This window comes from Sylvia atricapilla, chromosome 3 (assembly GCF_009819655.1).
Source record: "Sylvia atricapilla isolate bSylAtr1 chromosome 3, bSylAtr1.pri, whole genome shotgun sequence".
Taxonomy (NCBI): domain Eukaryota; kingdom Metazoa; phylum Chordata; class Aves; order Passeriformes; family Sylviidae; genus Sylvia; species Sylvia atricapilla.
The window spans coordinates 28452886-28473888 of NC_089142.1; the positions used below are offsets into that span (position 1 = coordinate 28452886).

General features: G+C 34.5%; 1 protein-coding gene across 1 annotated transcript in view; it reads left to right on the forward strand.

The window, feature by feature from the left end:
- ADGRB3 (adhesion G protein-coupled receptor B3) overlaps positions 1-21003 on the forward strand; it is a 446784-nt gene that overhangs the window by 257964 nt on the left and 167817 nt on the right. The window contains exons 13-16 of the mRNA XM_066314980.1: positions 303-449; positions 1182-1257; positions 6518-6620; positions 12596-12639. Of these exons, the coding sequence (XP_066171077.1) occupies positions 303-449; positions 1182-1257; positions 6518-6620; positions 12596-12639 (370 nt within the window). The remainder of the gene's footprint in view (positions 1-302; positions 450-1181; positions 1258-6517; positions 6621-12595; positions 12640-21003) is intronic.

Below are 21003 nucleotides of genomic sequence, written 5' to 3' on the forward strand. Positions count from 1 at the left end.
AACAATGTCCTTATGTGTGAAATTTCAGGGTATAAGCTGGTACATTCAATAATCTCTGTTAAGAAATTTAATCAGAATCTGGATGACAAATGTTATGATCAATACCACACAATTAATCCATAGTAGAACTGCATAATAAACAGAAGATTATGCTTTCTGAACCAGTTAATGTCCTATGAATTCCTGCTTTACTTGAAATGTGTCATTTAAAGTTTTGTTATTGCTGTACTGTTGTCATTCTGATGCTTTAACAGATGAAACACAGTTTTAAATTTATATGATTTTATGCTTTCTCTTACTAGTGGCTAGTATTCAGAAGCTTCCTGCTGCATCTGTTTTAACTGACATCAATTTCCCCATGAAAGGAAGAAAAGGAATGGTTGATTGGGCACGAAACTCAGAAGACAGGGTTGTCATTCCAAAAAATATCTTCACTCCTATGTCAACAGGTAAAAAAGCATATCAGCATGTTAATTTTCCGTTAGCTTTATCCAGGCAACTCTGAATCTGTCTGATGGGATCACTGTATAATATAGGAATGGTTCTTTTATTTCTCTTCAAAAGAAATACAGTACCCATAAGTTTTTCCTAGAGAGAAATGAATAGGCTTAATTTCAGCACCTTGAACAAAAAGTGCTACAGAAATCTTAGACAATATTTTCTACACCAAAGAAACAATGCTTTACTTAGTTATTGTGCACAAGATTTAATCTGTTTGATATGAGGTGAGCTGAAGAACAGCTCTGCTGAACCCCCTGAAGCTGCTGTGTTCCAGCAGGCAGAGCCATTCCAACATATGTCTTACCAGGAACCTCAGCAGGCAAATTATCTTAATTCCAGATACAATTTAAAAATATCATTGCAGTGCAGATCTCTGACATTAGAGAATTTACTCTACAGACATTCTTTGAAAATGCTTAATTATAAATGTAAATGAACTAGAATGAATGTCAGCATACAATGATGGATTATTTGTAAATGTGATTTTTGGTGGTTTAAATCTTTTCATTTGTTCCTGACAGTGCTACATTTTTATGACAGACTTCTAGGAGATAATTCAAAATTATAATGTTTGTTTAAAATAAAGTTTATGTTGCAAAGATAAATGATATTCAGAGGTTTTTATAATAATGAAAGCTTGGGAGTAAGAGTTTTAAAGTACTTTTCCTTACTCTTTTCAGAATTAGATGAATCAACTGTGTTTGTGCTTGGAGCAGTGCTGTACAAAAATTTAGAACTCATTTTACCTACTTTGAGGTAAGAAATCTCATAAATACAATATGAATTGAACTATTTAAGGATAATAAATATGCTATAGGTCAGAATAAAAGCAAACAGTCAAGACTATTTGCATATTAGTACCCCATGCAGCACTACAGCTGGGGCAGGGTGGCTGGAGACCTACCTGGTGGAAAAGGACTTGGGAATGTTGGTCAACAGCAGGCTCAGCATGAGCCATCAGTGTGCTCAGGTGGCCAAGAAGGCCAGTGGTATTGTGGCCTCTATCAGCAATAATCTGATCAGCAGGATCAGGGCAGTGATTGTCTACTTGCACTCTGACTCGTTCCATCTTAAATCCTGTGTCCGGTTCTGGGCCCCTCACTACAAGAAGGACCCTGAGGTGCTGGAGTGAGTCCAGAGAAGGGCAGCAGAGCTGGTGAACTCTCATAGCAACAAGACAAGAGGAAAAGGCCTCAAGCTCTGCCATGGGAGGTTGAGGAAGAATTTCTTCACTGAAAGGATGCTTAAGCATTGGAATGGGCTTTCCAGGGAGATATTGGAGTCCCCAGCCCTGGATATATTCAATAAATGACTGGATATGGCACTTAGTGCTATGGTCTAGTTGACTAGGTGGTGACCAATCAAAGGATGGACTTGATGATCTTAGGTATCTTTTCCAGACTAGGTGATTTGGTGATTCTGTAATCTGAAATTGGGAAAAAAGATGCAGCTGTGGTTGGCACTGAATTTGTTGAGTTATTATACTCTATGAAAACTAGAACTGACATGAAGGTTTTAAAGTGATCTTTATTAAGGTCTGTTTTATCACTTTATACATTTTTGGGTACATGGATGAAGGTTTCTATACATTCCATTGCATTTGGAAAAGGTTTATTCTAGTTTGCTTGCATTTTGCATTGAAAAAATACCATCTTACACAAGTTTGTATTAATTATTCTTTATACTAATCTTGCTTAACTGTAATAAATATTATCGCAATAACAATTTTAGTGCTGAACACAATGAAATGTTTCACTTCAAAAGCATTTCTGTTGTCTATGAAGCAAACACTGTAAGATGTGAAGGAACATCATATCATCTATTTTTTACATGATACCTAGAAGTGCACAACACAGGAATTAAAAAAACATTCTGGACAAGTACCTCATGTGATGATTTTCTAAGTAAAATGGCAGGTAAATATATGTCAAGGGTGAGAATACAGATAAGCAAAAATTAAACCAAGGTAAAATAAGTAAAATGATGCCATGATTGCGTTTGAAGGCCATGTCATTTACACCTGATGACCTAAAATTAAAGGTGATTTCTACCAGCTGCAGTTAGATATCTAGAAAGCTTTACAAGTTCCCATGTGGTTTCAGTTCCTGGCTTTACAGGAGTTAGGGTGGGAATAAAGAAAATATTTGGTTGGAGTTTCCAGAAGAATAAAGGTGACATGCATTCCAATACGTTTCTTAATTTTATCACTAGGAGGTATGCAAACGTCTGCATCATCACAAAGAACTGCTTTTAAAAACAAAAAACCCAGAGCATATCTTTAGGGAAGGTCTTCCAAAGTACCGAACCACAGAATCCCAATCTGGTACACCACAGGTGTTCTGTGAGTAAAACGAGGATTTCATTATCCAGGACAGCCTATACAATATATTTCACAAAACCCAAAATTAGCTGCATTTTACCATATGCGTTAGATTTCTTTTTTGGTTTTACTGGCATAGAGTCTATTGGAAGTAAGTAAATACAGTGTGAGATGGTAACTTGTAGCTGCATTAAAATAGAAGTTCTTGGACTTACGTTTAATCCTACTGGTATATGTACATTCAGAGATTTTTGCCATGAGTGTTTAAACGAGAGTTTAGGGAAACAAAAAGAAAAGATTCTTTCTCATAAAAATAGAAGAATGGGGTTTTTTTTCCATGCAGAAGTAAGTAAACTTCATCTGATTCTATTTTTCTAATCTATTTTGCTGCATTGCACTGTTCTTTTGTAATGTCTTACAGATTTTTTAATAGTACATATTGAAATATCAAATGTTTTCGGAACTCTAGACTGAGTATTATTTCCATAGCTCTTGCACCCGTGAGCACACTTATGTTATTGTTAGGTTCACAAAAATTGATTCTCGGTACAATACTCATCTAAAAGATATTATCTATGATTTCTCTGTTGAGCACTCTGAAGGAATACATTGCATATTGCCATAATGTAAGGTAGTTTTTAACTTTGCCTTTAAGAAATAAGAACAGATCAATGATATTGCTGGATGAAGCTTTATTTCCCATCACTTAAACAGCCACCATAGATTTCCTGTTAAAATTTTCTTCACTGAAATGTTCTCTTTCCCCATTTGAAACACTGTTCCTAACTCCAAACTTCAGGTGCTGTACAACCAAAAAGGCTCTTAAATCTCTTTGGGTCAGTTTTGTTAGACTAAGGATGTACCTCAGACAGGCTTGTATTGCATCACATTACAGATTTAGCATCTCTAATTTTTCTGGAATGCATGCAACTTTTACACATTGATCTATAATTTCGATCATGCTGTCTTGAGATAGCAACATGCCTTATTCATAAGTTCATTTTTCTTGAGTAACATGGATTCATTTTAAGAAGAGAAGAAAACATGAATTTTATACCACATAGGATCAATATGATTTCCCTTATATAAAAGAATACCCTCAAAATTTATACCCTGGTAGGAAAACAGCTTAATAAAATAACTCTCTTTTATTAATATCATTATTAAGTCAGATCAGAAAAAAGCTCTAGGACAGCAGGTCTGAAGTAATTTCTTGAGCTTTTACGCCATCACTTTGCTGTTTTGAATCTTCAAGGATTTATTCAGCCATAGTTTCCAAAAAATTTAATAGATTGTTTTTGAATAATTTATTTCAAAACTTATCCCTGATGAGCATCTTTCAGTCAGCAGAGCACCATCCTGTAAAACTTCCTTTCTCATTAAAGTTGAATTTTAGATTATTTTTGATGAAGGATAAGTTGCTAATGGTGAAGTCACTCTCCGCTATAAAAAAGCTGTAAGATAATGCACTTGCCCAGGAAGTGTGAGAGAGATCATCCCCATTCCATGTCATTTGCAACAGAAGAGGGACTGAAACTAAAATGTCCAAACAAATTTTGTAAAAGCTGATTACTTAAATTTCTGTTCTCAAATGTTCTCAAAACTAGGCTGTTGTTTAAAAAAAAGATCTTCAAGAGAGATAGGAACAGCACTGCACCAGTGGTTTTGAGATTTTTTTCAAATTTTTGAAATTGTTTTGACTACAAATCTTTGAGCTTTGATTTAGAGGCATCTTAATATGGTATGTGAGTTTAGAATATACTTGAAAGATTGTATTCCTCCAGGGACTGTCCAAGCAGTTAAATATGAAATATGCAAGTAAGCACTCAGCCCAGACAGGACAGCAATGAAGGATGCAGTTTTCATTTCACAGTGATATATGCAGTTATATTTATTTACTTGTGAAAAAGTCTGCTAGGGGCTCTTGAGAATGTAAGTGGATTGGTAGAGCTCTAATGAGACTGAGGTAAAATGAATGTAGTGCAGTCACAAACTAGGCACTTAGATGTTCTTTCAGATCTCGTGCAAGAACTATCCGAACTGCACCAAAATGAGATAGATCAAGGAAAACTTTTTCAATCAGGAAGACTGACTGTAAAAGAGTAAAGAGTACTAAGGTAGCAGTATTAACAATAGTCTACGTGAATTTCTAAAATTGTTGTAATCTCTGAATAGGTAGTAAGTGCTATTTTCACTTGTCATGATGTGTTAGAGAAATCAAGTTTTTTTATTTATTTGGAGTTTTATTTGGTTTGGAGGGGGTTGGCTCTTTTTTAATAATTACAGATCTTCAGCTACTGTAATTCTACAGAATGCACTGAAAATTAGCTAAACATTAAATTTTAGCCTGATAGATATATTTTTCTCAATAGTGTGTGAGACTTTAAAGTGCAAAGAACAGGAAAAAATAGGAATTAAGTAAAATAGAGAGTCAGTTCCATTGTATATTAATTTTGTGATTTGGCTGAGTAGAATTGGACTAGAACTCATACCTTGCCCCAGAAGTACTATTTCATTCCTTGTGGTGAATGAAATGCCTGCTGAGCTGAATTTCTGTTACTGTAGCCATGGCGATTCCTGTTTCAATGATCCAGCAAAATGGAATTCTCTCCTAAATACAAACTCCCTAGAGAAAAGAAGCAATTAAACAATTAAAGAAGCATAAGAATATTTATAGTATCTATTATAATTACGTCTAATCTGTTTAGTTTCTTCTTTGATTGCATCCTTTGATAACATTCTTTGATAACATTCTTTGATAACATTCTTTGATAACATTCCTGTGAGGTGTGAAAAGCAGCATTACACACAAAATAAATACCATAATGATCACTAGAACAGTAATGCTGGTAACTGATGGTCATTCTAAACTTGATGGGGTCATAAGAAGCAAGGTTCTCAGAGATGAACATGTCAACATGTCTCTGTGCCTGTATTAGCATAACCTTGGCATTACTAGGCCTGTCCTGTAAAGGTTGCTATGATACAGAGTGATCCACATTTTACATGAAAAAAGAAATTGATGATGAATTAGAAAAATGGACAGAAAGTTATTATTCTGCATAACCTGGTACAATAATGTAAGACCAAATCTAATCTCGCATATGAGAAGAATCTATTGGTTTTGGCAGGATTTCCGTAAAGGCACAATTGTGGTTTAAATTCTAAAAAATATTTAGCTGATTGAGTTGCCCACTCATATACCAAATACAGCTTTTTTAGAATTGGAAACAGGTATGTTTTTTCACGAGCATAGAATCAACAGAACTGTATAGTCTCTCATTGCACTCATCCGTCTTCACAATCCTACTGTTAAAAGACAGAAAAAAACCCAGCACAGCACTTTGAAAGGAAAATTACTGTCTTTTATAAAACGTATCTAGTGGCTCTATGTTGAAAGAAGTAGATGAGATACACTCAAACATGCATAGAATGTTTGTGTCATCAATGCATTCTTCTAATTAATTAATAGTACTTTAAGGAATTGCACTCCTGCGTCATTGGTGCTTTTCAGTCTTCAACATGTTGAGTACAGTTGGAAATAAGTGTTTTCACCACTTTCAAACAAATTATACTCCCTTAATATTTGTCAACTAAGGTAATAGAAAATATCTGATGAAATCTTTAAATGTAATATTAAAAGTCTCATTTAACCTTATAAACACTTAAATTTACCATTTTTGCATTTTCTTACAGGAACTTTACCGTTGTTAATTCAAAAATTATTGTTGTTACTATACGACCTGAGCCTAAAACTACAGATTCTTTCCTGGAGATAGAACTGGCCCACCTGTCTAATGTAAGTAAAAAGATAACTGATATGCTTTGCAAGAGTATTTGCCAGATCACGTGAGAGAAAAAAAGTTGTGCTGTTTTGAATATCAGGTAATAAAACACGGTTTAACTTCTAAAATTTAAGCCCAGGAACAGTGTAACAATCTTTGAAAGGAACGTGTACTTGTTTCATGCACGCATGTAAACAAAACACAATCAATTGTTCTTTTGTGAATGTTGAGGGGTTTTGTTAAACAGCAATTTCTAGTGAATAGTTTCCATTAAATGCTTTCATGGTAACAACTGAAAATGTATTCTTGTACTGGCTACTTAACCTTTTGCTCCCTGCATAGGTCATAGAGCTACAATAGTTTTTCAGGCCCTTTCTTCCTTTCTTTCACTGTTTTATAAAAGCCAGTTTTTACTTAACCTGTTGGAGCAGACTTAAAAAATGCTCTGGTTCCAATTTAACTTATAGCCCTCATAAATTCTTGAGACTTTTGTGCAACCATTTAAATTCTATACTTTTCAGGCTTTAATCTCACATTAAAATGTTATAAATATGAAAAAATTAAGTTTATTTTAAAATATATGAAAAACATAAAGTTTTTTTTTTTTTCTTTCTGTTTTTAGCAGTCTCCCAGGGCTCACAGGGAGAATAAAATATATCTTGTGTGGAAAAATTTTGTCATATACAATATTAGGAAAATAATGTTGAATAACAAGCATGGGGGTAATTTATGTGAAGGCACAATGTATAAACTCTGTTTATGTTATTAAGAGCTAGAGTTTACTTTGAATAGTCATAAAGAGTCAGTTAGAAGAGACAGTAATTCAAGCTTTTGAAAATAGTATTGTTATGCAAGAATCTTTAAAGCCACAATTTTTAAGTTCAAAACAGTTACTCAAGTGGTCATATAGACACAATTCAGCTAGAGAAGTTCCAAATATTTCAGTCAGTAGCAAAATTTAAGTAGTGAGTCTGGTCAAAAGTACAAAGAAAACTTTTTGAACTCTAGATATTTCATTAACATTTTACTCAAGTTTGGAAAAACTATGTTGCTATCAGTGGTCATTATGACCTGCCATTCAGCTCCCAGAAAGATACCACTGCAAAGAACATCTCAGTGAAAGTTTTGGCAGAAAAAAAGGATCAGAGGCACATAAACTGAGCTGATTCCTTACCTTTCAACAACATTAAAAGTGTATTGATGAAGAATTGTATCGATTTGGGGTTTTATGGGCCTCTGTCTCAATTTATTGATAAGATGGTTTAAGACGTGTAGATTTCATTTTCTATTTTGTTTTATTTTCTTTCAAACCCAAATTACATTGTATATATTAGGAGAAAATCTCAATCTTTGACATAACTTTTGTTTCCGTCAGGTATTTGACTAAAAATATTACAAAGAATTTGCTGAAGTATACACAAATTAAACCTATATATCAGGGGAAAAAATCAATTACCTTTGATATAGAATACATACATTGATTTTACTAAGATCATAATTTGGAAGAATTTATGGTAATTGTCAATGCTAGATTTTATAATCTATTATTTTAACAATGATTGGGGGACTAGTACACAAATTGTAGAATATGACATTTATATTTTGAAACTAAAATCACTACTTGCAAAAATGACAGGTAAGGTAGCATGTAGGTTAACAGGTAAGAAAAAAATCTCATTAATTTGGTCATATGCAAGAAAAGAAATTTTACAATTATATAAGAAAATAATACTAGTAAGCAATGTATCAGCATTGAAAATATTTCTACACCAAACACAAGCTAATAAAACAAGCACAACACAGACAAGACCAGACTAATAAAAGGTTGAACTGCTAACCCCAGAAGATGAGATTCTACAAAATACTTAGAGAGGGCTTTCTTTTTCATCTTTTTTATTTTTTATCTGTTCCTTTGATTAATGTACAGAGCAAGTTTTTGCCAAGTTTGAAAAACTTGGAAATTAAACTTCATTGTTACAAAAGATCAGATTAGAGATGCTGATTGTCACCTTGCTTTTTCAACCTTTCAGTAACAGAATTTTAATTAATATTGTATGAACTTGTGTCTTGACAAAGCACAAAGATAATAACCTTTCCAATACATATCAGATAATTTCTCCTTTTTGGTTCAGTTTTTGTCCTATAATATAATCCAGAGAAGCATCAAGTGCTTAGATCAAATTTTCATACATACTATAATTATGTAGGATCTCAGTCCACCTGAATACACAAGCTGGATTGGCAGATACAAGACAATATATTGCTCCAGAAAAGCTGTGAATACAAGTCAGTTATATAATTTTAATATCTTTAAACATTTGGTCATTTGTGTTCAAGACTTAGCCTTCATAATATAACTTTGGTTTAAAGAAATAAGGCCATAGATTCACAGAAATTATATTTTGTAAATTTGAGTATTCCTTTAGACTAAATCTATTTCTTTGCTATAATTTTCTCAGCTGAAAATAAGGATTTATTCTATTATAATATATTACCATAGAATGAGCTTTATGTACATACAGCAAGTTAAAACTATTGTCAATATATCTTAAATATTTGAATATTATTTATTAAAGGTTCACAGATTAAACATCTTGTCAGTTAAATAGATTAATTACTAAAGAGAAAATAAAATCTATTCTCTTTCATCTGATTTTTTTAATGTCTCAGTGTTATATATATTTTCTTTCCAAACCTTTCTTCTGACAAATGCTGTTCATTTATTCAGAACAGTTAGTTTGCAAATTGATTTAATTATGACATTTTAAGCATTTCGTTGAGCATGCCCACTAGTACATAGGAGTATATCCACACATTTGTTCTTTCTCTCTCATCTACTGACTAAATAAAGTAGATAGGATGAAAAAAGATGGGCAAATGGAGCATTTTAAATGAGTTAATATGGCTAATTAAAATCAGGCTTAAAATACCAATTTATTAAAAATTTATAACAATTTCTTCATATTTGATCCATTTTATTAATGAAATTGGAGGATTATCTTTTGGAGGAAATGCAAACCACAATTGCATGTGCTGTTTGAAATATATTGCATGGTATTTGGATTTGTAGATAAATACAAATATAACAGAGAGCTGAGCAGAGTGGAATGTGGGTTGCAATGTATCATTGCTCAGTTGGTTAGAGCATTGTGCTAATAACAAATAGCACCAAGGTTGTGCATTCAATCCCCATATGGCAATTCGTTTAAGAGCTGGGCTTCACGATCCTTGTGAATCCATTTCAATTCAGAATATTCTGTGATCTGTGATTTAGAAAACATGATATTTGGTCTTATAAACTGTGAACATGTAGAGAAATATGGTCACATTTTTCTGGTAGTTTGATTAAAGGGACACCAAAGCAATCTTTTAAAAGAAATGCACAATTCAAACAGAATCCTATTTGCCTTAGAGAGAATATGAACTCTCACCTTCTGACAGCACAGAAGTTCACTCCGGGTCCACTGGAATAATGAGCCAGCAGTAGCACAGGACATGAAGCTCTCAATGCCACTGAAAACCCTGGCTCCAAAACACAGTTGGCACTGTGCTGGATAGCTGTCAAAGTTGCCAATCACATCTCCAAAGTTCAATTTTAGATGCCAGACAGAGATATATACACATACACACTCACACACATATGCCCATTTTTGAGATATCGAAGTAATGTTCTGTGGTGTATAAATCAATGCTAGAGCAGTGGTAAACACTAATGAACACAGAAGCTGATTCCTAGGCTGCAGCTGAGTAATTAGCTGGTAAGAGCACTGCCCTCACAGAGAGCTGTGGCTGTTGGAGGTAGCTCTACAACAGCAGTGCAACATTGTTAAGAGGTACCCCAAAAAGGCTGTGAAAAAGGGAGCAACAGATGAAAGGCAAAGAAGCAAATACAGAAAGAAGCTCTTTGTGGTCCCAGCCATGCTTGAAGGGTATTTGATCAAGTATCAAAAGAGGAAGAAGTTCTGAAAGGATGCTGCGCCCTTGCAAGCTGCCACTTCTGCTGTAACAAACCCTCCCACGAGACTTTCTTGTGGACCAGGAGAAATATTTATCCTGCTTCCCGTGTTTCTGCCTAATCTCTCATTAGTGACTGCAAGAGCCAAACAAACTCTTTTCATTTGAATACATTTCAAAGAGAGCAAACTGTGTGATCTAACAATTTTATCGTGTTTCAGTTTTCTGCAAAGGTTTTTAATTCCCTTTATTTCGTAGATTTCTTTATAATGGACATTTTTTTTTCTGAAAGTATTTTTGTATTCATTCTATTTGCACTGTGGCAATAGCAAGCATAAACTCTATGATGTCAACTGCTGGGTAAGACAAGTCTCAGATCTGAGAGATGCAAAGCTTTATTATGATGCCACTATAGAAGTACATTTTTAATATGCATATAGCTGTATCAGATGTATCAGAAGTAAAACCTTCTTCACCTAGTCTTACTATACAGATTAATACTCTTTATAAAACTACATTTTAAAGAAAAATTATTTCTTTAGTGATACTCTTTTATTCCTAATTCTTGTCCTTCTATCTCTTAGTCCACAATGTATCTGAAAGTTCCTGGCAAGTGATGCAGGACCTGTTCTCCAAATCTCAACTGACCTATTATTCACTGCTTTGTCCTGTGCCCTCTTCCTTTTCTTTATATTATGAATACTTCAGGAGAGGGAGCATACTTTATTTATGTTTGTACAGTGCTATGTAAATATAAAGTGCCATAAGTATATGTTGATTTTAAATATTTATACTCTACTCATAAAATTCAATACAGTCAGCAAAATACGGAAGTTGAGATTCAAAAATTCCCTAAATGCCTCTCTCAAAAGCATCTGCAGAAGGACCTTTTTATCTTTGACAAAGAGGTAGATGGAATAATTTAAATATTTAATAGAATTTTACTTTACAGGTTGCCATGTGTTTTTTCATAAATAAATAATTTTTGAGAATAAAATATTCAAGTGTGCTTTGTTTATATGAAAGTACCTTTATATCTAATGCATCCACTGTGCTAGCACTGTTCACTAGCACTGATATTCAAAAATGGTGAGCTTCACCTGTTTCTTTAAATCACTTATAATTTTTTTAATATATATTTATTCTATATTTTATGTAATTTTAATGTACCTCTGACTCCTGGGAACATCTAATGCTTATGGTGAACAGAAATTTAGTTTAGCAGTTTTAAGTACTTCTTTTCTATGTCAATCTGAGTGAATTTCAATTTTGTCTCTACACTTCCTAGGCAACAAAATAAACATGAATAATTTTATGGATTTTTCAATATTCCAAAAAGCCCTCCATATTTCACTGGTTTTCAATAAAAATATCGGTTCCAAATCTGTTCTTAATCAAATCAGAAATCTTCCATGGACTTTGAAGAGATGGAAGCCGGTATTGCAAAACTCAACCAGAACCAAACGAAACCAAACCAAACCAAAAAACAAAAACAAACAAACAACCCCCCCTCCAAAACATAAAAAAAAAAAAAAAATTGAGCAAAAAACTCTGCTGATTTAGGATCTAATTGGAAAAACCTTTGGACACTAAGTTTGGGGTCTGTGAATCTTAAAGCCCAACCTCAAGACATTTTCCCAAACATGTGCTTGAAATTTTTAAAGATTACTGATTTTGACATCCAAGTTCCTAAGGGGTGTTAAGTTCTTCCTCTAAAAGCCCCAGAAATGTTCAGTCAAGTCTCTTAAAAGGTTAACTACTATCTCATATTTTACTTCCACTAGGATATACCAAATAGACAACTTTTATGCTTTCCTTATTTAAGCAGAGAATGCACATATACTCTGCTCTGAGGTTCAAGTGCCTTCAAAATATCCAATAAGAATTAACTGTAAGCTTTTCTCATTTCAGTGGCATTAATTCATCAGAGTACAAGGATGATCTTGTAGGAGGAGACTGAAATAATTTTTTAGGTCAAGCATGACAGATATTTTTGCATACGGTTAACTAATAGGTCTGTTTGTTTTCTTCTTAGGGCACATTGAATCCCTACTGTGTGCTGTGGGATGATTCAAGAATGTAAGTGACAGATATTTGTTTCTATTGCTATAGCTCAAATAAATATATATATATATGTACATATGTATATCAAAGTACCTAACAATATTTAAATAGCTGGTCAGTAAATGGGTTCATGCAAAGGCAGAGAAAGTGAACCTTTGACAGATGGAAGTACTGGATTCTCCAGTCACTTGGCTCCCTTTTTGCAGATCCATAAACTGAAATATTACTGAAATAGTAATTTTAATCTGCTTTTTCAAGATTAAAATGAGAATGGCTAAGAACTGTAGATCCTTCATGGTAGTTGCTGGGCAACAAGCAACTGGGTAAATGATAACTAAGGAAGACTCCCATTTCTGTTACTGCAGGGAGAAATACAATTTCAAGTGTGATCCCCACAGAAATCTTAATTTTAGTTGGTTCAAATTTTCATTTAAGTTTATTAAAATAATACCTGTGTACTAAGCAGTGAAATCTTACTGTTAGTCTTTTACAGTTTTTTAGTGTTTCCCTTCTATAGCAAAAGAAGAAAGTGTTGCTGTAAGAAAGCAAACTGGCAAAATCCAGTTGTGGTTTAAAATTAATCCCAAATTTATGCAGTTGTAATTTGCTACATTAATCTTTCACAGTATATCTCCCATTAAAGTCAAGGTAAAATTTGCATCTATGCAGATTGTTTCAAGAAGGATACTTATATGGTTGCTGTGTTGTTTTTTTTTTAAAGATGATGTTATACTTCTTATCCAGGTATATAATATATGTCTTATAATACATATCTACAGTGTTAGAAATTGCATGATTTTTGTGATATTGCGAGTGCTTTTATCCTTTAGCTTGGACTTAACATCAGCACACTGATGGCTGAGAAACAACATTATAGTACAGAAATATGAAACTTTGGACATGATACTAGAAATCTTTCCAAATACAAGTAGAACCATGGTCTGTGCCACTGCGAAAGAATTATAATGCCATTTATTTGGTAACATCACTGTATTTAATTTCCATGAAATCTGTGGAGTGAAGTGCATGAAAGACTTCATATTATGCATTATTAGGAACACATAAACTGCAGAAGATTTGGAACATGTTCTTTGTTTTCTCTTCACAGTATTTTGCTTATACAGGAGTGGTACAGTGCTTTGTTTATAATTTTTTGTATGGGTTACTTTCATTACTGTGTATTTGGAGCACATGCTCTGATTTCACTGTTCCAGTCCAGAATATCAAAGGCACATTTGAGTGTAATTAGACTACTAAAAACCCAACACCATGCTGCATATTTAATAGTGTGATTAAAAGATTTTATTCAGATATTTGGGATGAATGTGTGAAAAAGTCAGAAAAAATGCATTTTGTGCTTGCCACTTGTTTTGCATTTCTCTTAGTGTTATTTTATGGAGAAGTTCCGTGCTGTGTATAAGTACTGCATTCAGTATGCTTCAGAATGTAGTTGAAAAGTAAACTTTTGGAGCATCTAAAGTTTACATAAATCTTACATAAAATAATCTGAGGTTTTTGTGGGAGAAACGTGCACTTTTGTGTTCTGAAGGATATCTTTTCTAGGCATCATATTTAATAGTAGCTATTATTTAATGTTAGAAAATGTGAAGACTGGGGGTGTTCTTGGAGATGTGTCCATTTTTAAAAGTGTTATGAACCCTGAAGTATTCCCAATAAGATGTGATGCAGCAAGGTCTGCATGGACACCACTGTCACTTTTTGCACATGTATGTGTGATATTTTTTGAGACTGTGACATTTCCTCTTATCAGAATGCGCAATAGCAAGAGCAAACTTCTATTTTTTTCCTCCATCCCTTTGGAGAGTATCTCTACTGTTATCTTATTCAAATTTTATTTTCCTATTTTTTATTATTTTGTTTCTTTTTCATTTGGACCATTTTATTTGTAGTTGTATTTGTTCAGGAATATTTCAGAATTTGTACTCTGATATTGTGAGTTTTAACCTCTGAAAGCTCTATAATGCTGAGTCAGTTTCTATCATTTATAAATCTAAAAAAAATATGTAAAGGACTATACAATTGGCTACCTGCTCATGATTATGTTGGGTTCTTGGTGGCTTGGTTTTATTTTTCTACTTTTTCTAAGTCTCAGGAATTAGTTATCTTCACCAGCCGGCAATTGGATTTGATGGATTAATAGCCTAATTCACATTGCAAATCCTACAGAGCTGTGATGTACTCATGTCCTTCCAAACTGGATAATTTTTGCATAACCAGGACTTGGCAAGCGTTTTGGAATAAACCCAGCAAATGTAGTCTGCTTTAAGCACCCTCAACTAATCAATAGTCTGTCATGAGTCAGGTGTTTTAAATTAAGTGGTTTTCAGATGAAAACTGTATTTGCTTTTATCACTGGTATCCAGCCAGCAGCAACGTTTAATGGGCTTTTCCACCTTTTTAGCCACTTGTCCCACACCTTTATCTGCATTGGAAATTCACATTTGGTAAATGATACTCCCTCCATTGATCTTATCAATTTAATACTTCTCCAGCAGCAAGAAAAGCTTTGTCTACCTGTATTTTGGACATGCTTTTCAGGACATTAATCAATGATTGCAGTTCTCTGACTTCCATCCTTGAAGAAAGTTCTGGATCTCTGAGCTGTTTAATCACACCAGATCATGAAAGTTATCCTACTGCCATTGGTATCTGTGACAATTTGATCATCCTAACTTTGGTAAAAGCAGTTTTAATCCATTCTTTCTATGATATTTGGTGAGTCTTGCCTCTGATTATGTTTTATAATGTTTCCCATTTATCAGTCTGGCAGCCTTATGCTCTTTACTGTAGGCATCTAGTCAAATGTGTGTACAGTATAGAGACAGTGGAACTAAAGAACAAAATAATGTCATGTATTAAACTCAATCCAATAATGCAGCATTTTAATTCAGTCTATTATCACAAAATATAGAACACGTCTTTCTGTGGTGATTGAAACCATGCTTTTTTATGATTTCTGGTTCTTCCTCTGATACTTCCAAATTCTCTACACAAAGCTGATAGCATCAGTAGTGTGTAAGTGGTGATTTTTCCCCCTCAGAAATGAGTGATAACTTAACCTACTCATTTCAGAAAATATATTCAGATGTTGCCTTCAGTAAAATGTTAGGACACTGAATGCTTCTCTGTCTAGTTCTTTGGAAAATTCTTGCAATATTTTTCTTAACATTCTAAGGAGAAACAATTCAGTTCCTTAAACCAACCAACCAAAAAATTCAGAATTGTGTCTTTTCTCTTTGCATTATCTAGTGGGAGCAAACAATCCCCGCTGTCAGGAACGGTTTGTGATACATTAGTTCAGGTGTCTCAGTCCACAAAAAGAAGGAAAAGCAGTTGGTCAGGTACTAGCATTGACTTTCCTACCCCACAAAAGTGCTTTTAAGATGAAACAAAACATGGAAGCTTTTCTTTTGTCCTTCCTAGCTTTCTGGAAAGGAAAACAAGAAAGGATAGGGATACAGCAAAAACATTCTCAACCAACAGTTGGGTCACCTGTCCTGGTTGTTTCTCCTCCCAGCCTCCCAAACACTCCCAGCCTCCTCACCAGCACAGCAGCATGAAAAGCAGCAAAGGCCTTGGTTCTGTGTAAGCCCTGCTCAGCAATAACAAAAACATCTCTATAATTAATTAACCCTGTGTTCAGCACAAATCCAAAGCATAACCCCGTACTAGCCACTGTGAAGACTGTCGGGGGGGTTTCCTCACCCGAGCTTTAGGTGGTTTAAAGTCCTTGGCCCTCTAAAAAGCCCCAAGTCGCGTCCGTGTAAAAAAGCAGAGTCCTCAAGGTTTGTTTTCAGGTTTCTCGTGTTGTTTATTATTCGATATCTCAGAATTTTCTCTGCTCCCAGCTGAGGTCCGGACAGCAGCTGGGACACGAGGCGACTGCCCCACAGATGGGATGTTCCCTAACATTTATACAGATAATTACGTACTAGTTATTTACTATTTTGTGCCAATGCCCGGTGCCCACACCAGAAGTGACATTCCACTTCAATCCAATCCACTCTAACTACTTAGTGCCATCAACGCCTCAGAAAATGGAGGATGAAGAAGAAGGAGAAGTACATAAGGTACCACCCAAATTCCACCATCTTGTCCCCATTTACTTCTATTCTAAAAATTCTAAAACTATTAAATTCTACATCAAAATCTACTGTGCTAAATTACAGTTTTCACATCCTGGAGGTTTGTAATTACTTCTGCAATGTTGAAAGCTTTTCCCATGGATTAAAATCAAACCCAGTGTCTTCCTGGGCTCTGTGCCAAGGTCTCTGAGCCCCCTGGACTGGCTCCACACCCCCCTGCCCAGGGCTCAAACTCCTTTCCTCAGGTCCCAGGCCATCCAAGGGGATGTCCTGGACTCCAACAAAGACAATTTATCTCAGTCAAAACGAGCACAATGGATCTCTAGCATCTATGAAAATTTGGCCTGACAAAATCAGTTATTTGTCGTAGAGGAAGAACCCAGCCTCTGGAATCTTGAACCAAGGTGCAGGATTCAAAACACTTTAGGGGGCTGGCAATGTAGGTGCACAGTACTCAATGTGGGAAGTACTGCCCTGACATGCAACCCTCAGCTTTGCACTGAGGGCATGGAAGGTCAGGTAGATGTGTTGGGCCACAGAGAGGAAGTGATACCTTGCATGGGTGTTTCCAGAGTCACCAACTTATTAGCAAAACAGTGTAGCTGATGTTTGTTCTTCTAGAAGTGTGTTGGACATAATGTGGGCACATGTTCTCCACAGGACAGGGTCAGTTGTTGCTGGCGTGTTGCACGTCTGTATGCGGAACAACATATCTCACAGCACTGAGTAAGGAAAGGGTTTTAGTATTCTGAAGCTCTCTCTGCCAGTTGCTGCAGAACAATGTTATAACAGTATGGCAGCATTTTATTTGACCATATGTGTGCTCATAATAATTTGTGCCTGCTGACTGTACAGTTGGAAGAAGTACAATGCAATTAGCTGAAATTTTTAATATTGCAAGAATTTTGACCTGTTGCAGTTTTAGGTTAGGACAAGTGGTACGTATGCTCCATTTTTTTTCCCTATTGCTTTGCAAGTTTCCGTGGGCATGGTTTAGATTTTCTACCCTTAAGCTGTATATGAATATCCATATATGCAAAATCACAATATTTATAGAATTTTGCAATTACACTCTAGACATATTGTAACATCCGCCATTAAAGAGGGTTAAAAAAAGTTTATAATTTTTTTTTCTTTTTTTAATTTTGCCCTACAGCTTTTAAATTTTTTTTCTCCCATTGTCCCTGGATACAAGTCTGGAGAACTAGTCCATTAAATGAATTCTTCAATACAAATAAACAAGAGTCTATCAGCTAGTGGTGATTTTCTGCAGCTCAGCTTTACAATATAAACTTGTGGACATGCCAACAAAGAAGTTATGCATTTTGTTGCCCAGTGGTAAAATTGACAGGGAACACTGCTCTGCTCTCTCCTCTCCACTTTGATTTTTAAAACTAGTACAATGGACCATTAAAGGTTTGGGGGTGTTTTTTTCTTTTTTTTGTCCTAGCCTTGCAATCTTTGAAAATACATGCAAGACAACTCTTCATAGCTTTTGTCAAAGTGTGTCAGACTAATCATCAAATCATTAGAATACCTTATTCTGAAAATATTATTAGTAACATCTCCTTACTTTGTATTACTTCACAGTCATATTTCTTTTGTCCCCAGAAATATATTGAGGAAATTGCATGACAGTAAGTATAGTTTGGGAGTATAAGCCAGATAAAGCTTTGCTTCTTCCATTGGCTGCAGTCAGTCATGTTGGTCCAGCTTTACAGTCAGACTACTTCTGGCACTGTTTTCAAGGCAGAAAATTCTCTTTCCATGTTAGTTTTTAGGCTTATGTTCATTAATGAACTTAAATGCCTCCTGGAATGCCTATTTTTATGAAGAATTTTCCATAGTGGAACCTGTGTAATAATAGCACACTACACATTATATTCCTGATAGTCCTGCATAAGGACTTGGAAGACTTTATAGAATCATGTTCTTTTTCATTAAAACAATATGGAATGAAAAAACTGATCCATACTCCTTTGCAGAAAACTAAAAGGCTTTGACTGATTTGAATCAGATCAAGTGGAGAACCATGCAAGCCATGCAAGACCTAAATTTAAAAATTTTTAAACTCACGAACTGCTAAGATTATACTGTAATGCAGAAAATTAATTCTGAAATATTGTACAATATAAATGGAGTTTCTTTATGTTGAAAAAGAGACAAAAATTTTCTTTGCCTAAGTCATACACAAAATGAATCAGTATATATGGGAGGAATTTATAATTTAGTACTTTTTTTATACCACTGCTCTTCACTAACACCTACACGGCCATGAACAGAGCTTACATGGCATGCTGAGACTTATAACAAAAAAAAAAGAAATCAAATTAATTCCTGCTAATAAGTTCACTTTAATTTTCACTGGGTGATTAACCAACTCCATTTGTTGAGAACTCATTTGCTATTTATTGCTGTTATGTAAATGTAGATTTTCACAAACTAAAAATAGTGGTTTCTTGTAATACCAGTCAATTTAAATTCTGGAATGTAACTAAAACGAACCACTGATTGTATCTTCATAATCTAATTTAGAGATTATAATTGGACTTCTGACAGATTTTTTGTGTATAATGAGAACGAAAGATAATTGAATTTTGAATAAACTTCACCACAGAAAACAGTCATTATTTGGTTTTGTATATAGGTTTCAGAAAAATTCATGGATCTTACTAAGTCAAATAGGATGCAATTGTTTTTTTCTTCATAAAACTTCACAAAGAAATGCGACAGGACGTGGTAGTCCAGCATGGGGCTGGCCTTGGACTGACTTATAGTAGAAAATAATGTTTATTAAATAGAATACAGCTTCCAAAAGTACAAAATAGCACAATTTCCACTGCAAAGGTTTAGCAACCTTTCACATTTATGTCATGTACTTCATAAAGATTTTCACACCTGCAAACTTAAAAGCAATTTAACACAAAGGTTCATGCCATCCTCCTGACTTACAGCTCGGGAAAACTAGAACATGATGAAACTCTTAAGTCTACCAGGGTTTAATGAGTGAACTTGGATGAAGTTCAAGTTCACTCATTAAACCCTGGTAGAGTTAGAGTTCCAAATTCCTGAGTCCTAAGTGACAATGTTCCCTAGTTGTTCTCAAAGCCAATATCATTCTCTTGCCATGAAGCCGATCTCTGAAGTATTAATAGTTTTATAATGATATTTCTTTTTCTCATTCATACTGATGTTCTCATGACTGTTTGTTTTGGAGAATTTAGCTCTGTTTGTCTAAGAAAAGTAGTGCAGAAGCACTAAAGATCCATGTATTATACCATCCTTAAATAAAAATAAAATCTGCTTGTGCCCCCAAAGGAGTTGAATACTCTGGGGAGTATTTGTCTGTGTGAGTAGAGCTGTGCACCTATTCCTTTAAAAATAGGGGTACAGGTCATGTGCATAAAATTTCTTGTAAGTAAATAATATTATTTGTTTCTTTTAAACTTATTTTCAGTCAGTACAAAAATCACCCCAAAAACCAGAACTGCAACTTGTATAAATAAAACTAATGTTAGTAATATGCTAAGGAGAATGTAATACAATATAATACAATATATTTTTTAGCACCTGTGGAGTGTAGGTTTGCTTGTCTTTACTTAAAAATGTGTACATCTAATTCTCCTCGATAAGTGTTCCCTCTGATAAATCAAACATCATGTAATTCATTGAAGTCTGGTCTGTCTTACTACAAGTGTTTTTTGGCAGAATGACCTTAAATAAATATTTGAAATTGTGTTTTGAAATTGATGTTAGAGGTCATCTTCCAACTCTAGCAGTTGTTCTCGAATTGTCAACATTGAAATTGCATCTCTGCCGGATAAAACTGTAAAATTGCACCAAAACCAGTCAAACACATGTCCAATGTAAATCTGCCATATGTTATCAAGTCATTATCACAAACATACATGCTCTAATGCTGCATCAGCATCTCACTGACCTCTCAGGTTTCTTTGCACATAATTAATCTTCTGCTGAATCTCTGAGCCAAAGTTGAGCATGGTGAGCAGATTCAGTTAAATCTCTCCCTGGAGCAGTCACTAGAGGGAAGCAAAGACCTTCACGTGCCTGTTCATGACGTCAATCAATGTGTATGTCCTAACTGACAAAATCTAGTCAGTGTTCAATCTAAAAATTTTTAAAAGGCTTATTTGGTGAAAAAAACCCTTTCAAAAAGAAATATATATATATATATATCTTTATTTATATTTATATATGGTTTATTTCCAGAGGCCATTGTCATAAAAACGTAGTTATTTTTGTAAGTCATGTT